This window comes from Adiantum capillus-veneris, chromosome 5, assembly GCF_014529385.1.
Source record: "Adiantum capillus-veneris isolate H3 chromosome 5, ASM1452938v2, whole genome shotgun sequence".
Classification (NCBI taxonomy): domain Eukaryota; kingdom Viridiplantae; phylum Streptophyta; class Polypodiopsida; order Polypodiales; family Pteridaceae; genus Adiantum; species Adiantum capillus-veneris.
In genome coordinates this window covers 174,663,208-174,670,802 of record NC_140935.1, presented here as the reverse complement: position 1 = coordinate 174,670,802, position 7,595 = coordinate 174,663,208, and the positions used below count along the sequence as shown (strand labels likewise).

The 7,595-nt window shown below is 45.9% G+C and overlaps 1 protein-coding gene across 1 annotated transcript; it reads right to left on the bottom strand.

Annotated features, from left to right (window-relative positions):
• Positions 1–1,263: 1,263 nt before the first annotated feature.
• LOC147458582 (protein SMAX1-LIKE 2-like) lies at positions 1,264–7,248 on the bottom strand. Its single transcript, XM_086513243.1, has 4 exons — positions 5,295–7,248; positions 4,731–5,073; positions 2,760–2,918; positions 1,264–2,659 (listed from the first exon to the last, which is right to left on the bottom strand). The coding sequence occupies exons 1-4, from the start codon at positions 6,617–6,619 to the stop codon at positions 1,385–1,387; spliced, it is 3,102 nt and encodes a 1,033-aa protein (XP_086369369.1). The 5' UTR covers positions 6,620–7,248; the 3' UTR covers positions 1,264–1,384.
• Positions 7,249–7,595: the final 347 nt, after the last annotated feature.

The following is a 7,595-nucleotide window of genomic DNA, read 5'->3' as shown; positions in this document are numbered from 1 at the left end:
GGTGCTTGTGCGTGCGCGCACACACGGTATTGCACTACCAGATTAAGGAGACTACATTAGGTACAAGGATACGTGAATCTGTTAAATTTGGGTCAGATTTTTACTAAGTAGGGATTTTGACAAAATTCGGGCATGACGAAGAACAAGTTGAGCCCTACCCATCTCGCACAATCGCTAGTCCAAAACCTTGCTATTTTTAGGTCAAATTATGGAGTAGCTTTGTTTTGGCCCAAAATTTAACAGAAGGGGACAAAAAGGCATGTGCTCTGACATGGGCACGGTTGCCTGAAAAGTTGCTATTTTTTAATTTCAAAAGTGAGTATTTGGAGACAAAATTCGACACATAGGGAGTTCACAAAGTAGATTACAATTGGAGACTCTATCTATCTCAAAAGACTGCTAAATAAAGTGAAAATGAAAGACGGATACATTTCCTTAAGAAAACCTAGTCTTGAACGAATCAAGAAGATCACGAGTGGAAGATCCCATTGAGAATCCTTTTCTATCTCCTTGACTTAGAGAGAGAGAGAGAGAGAGAGCTATGCTTGGATTGAATCATCAAAAGAGAAATGCCCTCTTTTTCTCTACCAATTTCAGAGGCTTTACTACAGCCCAGATGACGTAGAAGCGAGCTAGGCCTACTTTTGACTTTTGCATGAAGGTTTTGAGTTAGTAAATGGGCCATTTCATTCAAGAGTCTCACTTCATTCCTTTGTTTAAGAGTGCCAACATGAGCCTTTCACCTTGTTTGAAAACTTTGGTGTTGGGTTAATGGCACTTTTCAGTATCACCAGGGTGAAGGGGCCTACCACAAATATCATCACTACTGCCCACCTCACTAGAGGCTCAAAGAGCAGTCAGTTTGCGCACATTACATTCATAGTATAATTACTTAATGTGTTTTGAAAATTGATGTTACCTAAAAATACCGGAGGAGCCTAGCCCGGTTAGTTGAGCCTTCGTGATGTAATACATGAAAGTTCCTCTCACACAAACACACACACACACAAGGCCATGTTATCTGTCAGAGATTTTTATTATATTCTCTTTCAGGATGTGGTTTAATAAGACTCTTTTTTAGAGTTTGTCTCAGCTTTCTGCTTCTCTTTCTACTCGCGTTTTTTTGCCATAAAAAAACGTTGTGCAATCAGTTCCAAAGATTGGATCTTGAGACTGAAGGATCAAGCGCAACCTACTACCTCATGTGCATCCACATTCCTCAGATTACAAGTACTTAGGAGTACAACAAGAGAAGACTAGAAGTGAGCGGTAAAACTACAGTGAATTGAATAATGTAGACAGAAAATTGGTCGAATACCATCCAGTTCTCACATGCGCACTCACATGAGCAGTGAGAGATTTGTTATGTCTGGAAGGCACCAGATTACAAAGGAGACGCAAACACAACAGCTGCATCTACAAGGTCACACAATTCACCAAGCTGTTTCCGAGCACCTAAAAGTACTTCGTCATCAATTAACTCTGGCCTTGAGGTGCCTAAAACATCACATGGATCCTGAGCGGGCAAGCGGGACACAGGAATGGCGAGTGTATCATTCTCTCCTGCTGCCAAGTTCAAGTCCAGATTCAAAGCCAGTCCGAGGTTGGCTCTCTTACTTGATCCCCTTTCTTTGGAATCATTATCAGAATCCCAACTTCCTTTTCTTTTACTCACAGGCGACGACTGACCGAGAGACGTCTGCAAGTGGGTACTACCTTCATTTGTCGCGTGTGGACTTTCCTTTCTACTTTGACTCCCGGCTGTTAGCTTCCCCTCCTTACAATCCAACCCCACACTGCTAGTCATCACAACAATTACACTGCTGAAGGTCACATCCCTTCCACTAGAGTCTACGAGCCTGCCTTTACTCATTGCCCGTACCAAACTAGCTCGGAACATTGAATCAGCTTGCTCAACATCCTCCAAATAGAAGAGCGATGAAGGATTATGCCTCACAGCATCAGCTAGCTGATCCAGCGGCATTTTACCACGAGACGGCACACTCAGACCCAAACTCCATGTTGCAGGAGAGTTGACATCTTGCTGCTGCTTGCCAAATGTCAGGCATATAGGCTTCTTTGCTTCTCCAAAACTTAATTCAGCTAAGGCCTCTGCCATTAGCCTCTTCCCATCCCTGTCATGTCCCAAGAAAAGTAGCCATGCATCACCCTTGAAGCTCACTCCAGCCCCTGCCCTTTTACCAAGGCCAGACCTGCATTGCATCACAGTCTTTGCAATGGTCGAAATGATTCCTGGCTGCCAGCCCACCTTCTTGGCAAGACCCTTGCAAAGCTGGCCAAGCGCATCAGGGTTCATGCGCAAGAACAATTTAGAGTGACCACGTGCGGCATTATCAGCAGTGGAGCAAGGACTAGCTGCTTCAGTGGTTCGCGTATCTGGCATAGCAGCCGAGGTTGCCTGCCATGGAAACCTGATCATGGACGCACTGCAGCCATTCATATCCTCCTGAAGCCGGTCTTTGTGAGCTCTCACCTGCAAAAGCTGCTCACTAGTACCATTCTGCATGCTCCGCACGCTCAAGTTTGAGGTAATAGGCCTTGAACAGGGATGACCATTCAACGGAGAGAAACCACCCACCACAGGCCTGGTGACTCCTGGCCCAGTAGAATTCTCTCTCAATAGACTCAACGTATGATCCTGCAGCCATAATCATTGATTGAGCCCAGAAGCTAGAATCTGTCAAAAATGACCAGAGCAAGACCAAAAGATTTTCATTTGCGAGTGGAGACACGCGTACCAAAGGGTTCCCAGAAACTTGTCCGGATGGCTGTTGACACATCTCAATAGACTCCTTCCAACGAGGTAACCGTTCAGTATGAAGACTCCTGCAAGCTTGATTCCATTTCTTTTGCAGTTCTTGCAATCTCATGGCAAGGGGCATAGGCTTATCATAGACCTGCAACATAAGAAGGCTCTGTCATATATATTCACAGGTGGAGAAATGTGGAGTACACACAGAACTATTCATGCACAAAATAATTACGTCGAGAAAGTTCGCAGTTATGTTTGAATACATATGACACAAATTCTTGTACAAGTGCTGATGTGTTTGTATGTTCACACACACAGACAGTATACCGTAGTTATGGGAAACAGGGAAAGGAAATGGAAAAGGAAATTTTCAGGATGGGGAAAGTGCCAGGCCATCACGGAGACCCCTTAGAAAGAGGGGCCAGGGTGACAAGGTTGCAAGTTCACTGTAAACAAAACAATACAAAGTAGATGATAGAAGAAGACAAATTTGCAAAGATAATCGACTCTCACAATGAAGACAGACTTGCTAGATTGATGACACTGATAATAAAACTGAAAGCTCGTACATCATGGCACGATAAAATCAAATTGGAAAAAGTTAAAACTTAAGAGGAAAAAGCAATAGTGTTCTTGGTAATCGTCTCAATGTTCTTGGTTATCTTCATGATGAGACGACTCATTATCTTGTGCATCAATTGGTTCTTGAACAAGCTCTTCTCTCCTTCATCTTCTTGATCATCAGTCTCATGCCATGGGCCTACATTATTCTCACCTTAGTGGAAGCCTGTATCCACATCACATCTATATGCAAACATAGCTTGCGTTTTCCATTTAACCATGTTGAGGGGAACAACCAAGAAGCACCTTTCCATGGACAGGTTAAGTCATGAAACCCATTTCCCCCATGAGTAAGCATCTAGGGGAAACGCGTCTCCCCACATTTTCCAAGCGTTTCCCCGTTTCCCCTACCTGTAAGGGCCTTTTCCCCCCATTTCCTGCAACTATGCACTACACACACATTAGGTTCAAGTTTTTTTTTTTTTGTGCGCGTGTGTGGGTGGGTGCGCGCATGGGCATGCGTGCATGCGTATGTACACAAGACACATGCCGAGAGAAACCACCGTTAACTTGTATGTGCACATAAATCACTAAGTAAGTATGCAGGAACATGTCTTATATGCAATTGAGTACACATATCTCCATGCACAAAGGACACATGCAAGTATCTACGTTTTGGGTCAATTTTTCCCTGTTATCTCTCATTCGGACGCTTAGGATATAATACCCCACTCCCACCATCCCCCCCCAGCACACACATGCATACACACACACCTCTCCTTTTATTGAAGGTGGTAGATCACCAGATATGCATACAAACTCTACAGCTTCATAATCCGATTGTTCGATACCTAACTTAGTACCTCTAATACCTGGTCTATGGAGCGCTTGCACAAAATCTCCCTGAAATTTCAGTACATCAGAGAAAAGGTGCTTAGTAAGCCAACAATCAGCTAGTCTCTGTAATTTAAAACACCACAAGGCAATGGCAATGAACCCTAACTGCTCCCCTAAATGAGAACAAAATGTTCAAAACAATCCGAAATGAAAACCTTCTGATGTATAGACAAGGATGACTTGAAGATAAAACTCATTTTCCTCTCCACCATCAGGGAACCCCAGACTTCAGTCCTGAAGAGAGTTCTAAAAGCTTTCAGCCCAAGTCTGGAGAGGTCTAGTTGATGCAAAACACCAATGTGAGATTTGATTCTCCCAAGAATGCAAATAAGTTCATAGTTTCAAATACGTCAGCTCTTTCATCAGACAGATGTACCTGAACATATTTTCATTTATCAACTGATTCAAAGTGCAAAACAATGAGACATAATACTACTGGACGTATCATTTAAAAACCATCCTGATACCATTTTAAAAGCACAAAAGCTAGCCCACTGACCTCAACAACTGCAGCTGCAACACTCTTGGACCCATCAGGAAGAGCCTTTTGAAGCCACAACGGAAGCGCAGGCTGAGATCCACATGTTGATTGCAGACCGCCGTCATTGATAGATTTGCTGGGCGTTTCCACAGAAGAAGAGCAAGACTGGGGGGAATCTGGCTGCTTGCCGCCTTCCTGATCACGCAGCAGCAGAGCCTCTTTCTCATACTTTGTGGTGCACTCTGGGCAGCACGTGAGCTTCTCTCCATCACCCTCACCTCCTGGAATGCTCAATTGTAGAGTTGCACCAGAAGATGGAAGCAATGACAGTGCAAGAGAGTCTATCCCGGGCTCTTGAATTCTGCATGTATATGAAAGCAAATGTCAACAATTACATACAGACCCAGCACTTGGAGGTGGAGTTCAGCTAAGACATCCAGAAGAACTTGCTTTTCGCCCAAAAGATCCGAAAAGCACAAAAATAAAGAGGAAGCAAATTCAGGCAGGACAGCTCACACAATGCACAACCCGTAAGCAGGACGAGTTCAAAAACAGAAATTGAAATGGAAGTAAGTAAAGAACCTGGCAGAAAGGCTCCCAGATCCTAATGCACCAACGCGAATGGATTGCAATTCCCACTGACTCTCAAGATCTGGATAAAGAGCTTGACAACTCCTGTATGCCTGATTTGTGGCTGAGCCAAGTAGCCACATTCGATTAGTGTCACGGTAACGGGCAAAAAGCTCTTTAATTTCATTAGCTGCATGCTGCACAGGACAGAAACCTGCTGACAAAGATGTCAAGGCTCTCACTTGCAATAGCCACTGCAAGTTTCCCACATTCAAAACAACACCTCCCCTCAGAATAAGTTCTTGCACAGACTTGTTCAACTCCATGAACCTCAAGCGCAGATCTTCCTTCGAGGCATTCATCAGAGTCACAAACGACAGATTTGCTGATATTACCTTCACTCCATGTAGCTGCTCTGGAGCATTACCTCTCTCAATGTGCTGAATAACATCCTTGATGACACCGTCCACTCTTGCTGCAGAGTCACCCAAAAGCACAGGATTCCTCATTTTCATCCTTAATAACACCTCCAGAACCTGCTTTGACTCTTCAATTCCACTCGGCAATGGGATAATGCCCCCCTGTTTGAGTAGCATCGGGTTCAAATAGGGTGAATGTATCCTTGAAGGGCGGATGTGTAGTTGCATGTCATTCCTGTCTTGTGTAATAGAGACATTGCAGAAGGGATCAAGGTGAGGGGGGAGTGGGACACCTCCAAGCAAGGTCGCAGGTACCCCTCTAAGGCGGAAACCCATCTGATCCATTGCACTAACACTCAAAGGGAGGCGAACAGGATCCGTGATACCATGCGACACTGAATGATGGCTAGCCATAAGGGTCACCATCTCCTCAAGGTGACTCTTCACATCTGTGCTGCTAAACCCTGCTTCTCGCATAACACGGCTTACGCTTGGATCATCCAAGATGGAAATAATAAGCTGCTCAAGCTCCACTTTGACAGCAAGTAAGGGCTGTTGCTGCTGCTCAGGGCAGCCACGCCGTTGGTGGGCCTGTGCTCGCTTCAGTGCAGCAACAAGGGCATTGGAATAAGAGGGCTGCCCATTGGGGAGAGGGCCTTGAGCTGCTTGAAGGCGCTCCAATGCAATATTGAAACAGAGCTCAAGGCCTCGACAATGAGGTAAGGGGGTTGAGTGGGGGTGAGTTTGAATGCATGCGCGGCGCAGAGGGCTGCTCGGAGACACAAGCAGAGTTGCCGCAACATGAAGGGGGGTAGCCTGTGCATGCCCTCGCTTAGAGGCCTCTGTTACCGCTTGTTTCAATATGCTTGCTGCCTCTGTGGTGAGCGTCTGCTGCACCGTACTCACCCCTGCTCGCATCTTCTACCTGCTACTTTAACAAAATGCACAAAATGCACAAGACCAGACCTTTCGCCAGAGAGGCCGGGACCTGCAATACCGATGAAGTTTGGGGCTCCTACTCCACCTGGGACACATGCCGAATCCAATTGTCATGTTGGCTGGACCAAGAGCTCCATTGAGCTATGGCGATGTCGGCGATACGATAGAAGAAAGCCTATTCTCTTTTCTGCAAACGTGGCGAAGCGAGATCACGAAGGCAAGAGAAGGGTTGCGAGATCCGAGAGAGAGGGATGAGAGAGAGGAAGGAAGCTTTAGCAGATCTCTAAAGGCCAAAAGGAGGTGCAGGCCAATCTGCGCCAATTTCGTAGTTCTTCGACAGCGCAAGCTGCAAAGGGGGAGGAGGGCAATTTGCAAACAATTTTCTGCAAGGTAGGCCTTCTCTCTTCAACGCGGCGAACACATTACCACAATTGTTTGTCGATCGAGAGAGAGAGAGAGAGAGAGGGAGAGAGAGCAGGTGCACGAGTGTATGCGTGTATGTATGTGTAGATGAGAGATGAGAGAGAAACGGTGTGTGTGCGTCTTTGGGAAAGTGTGAATGGGGTTGGTTGCATACAAGCTCAACTGCAGAGAAATGAGAGAATGTGAACGCGGATGCTGCCCTCGTAGCGTAAATAGAGCCTACCTAGGCTAGGGACTGGGCTGTATGACCATGGCCTATAGGGAGTGTGTGGGAGAGAAAATACGTGGGCACCCACCCCATCTGAGGGTATTATGAGCGAAAGGCCCTTTTTTGGCACCCACTGCAACAGATGCTCCCCATGGCCCCTCATATAATTACGGATCCAAAAAGGTAGCAGTACCCACCACCCTTTCCTCAAATCTGCTCCCCCCAAAAGATCTCATCTCAAGTTCCACCCGTAGACTGCGAGTTCCCACCTGCATCCTTCCTCTCCTTCGCTTTTGACTCATTTACTCTCTCGATGTGGACCTT

Excerpts from the sequence above, each read along its gene's own strand:
- LOC147458582 (XM_086513243.1), bottom strand. The coding sequence starts at position 6,619 with ATGCGAGCAGGGGTGAGTACGGTGCAGCAGACGCTCACCACAGAGGCA. Across the intron at positions 5,074-5,294 it reads TCTGGGAGCCTTTCTGCCAG|AATTCAAGAGCCCGGGATAG; the intron begins GTTCTTTACTTA and ends ATATACATGCAG. Across the intron at positions 2,919-4,730 it reads TTGCAGCTGCAGTTGTTGAG|GTCTATGATAAGCCTATGCC; the intron begins GTCAGTGGGCTA and ends CTTATGTTGCAG.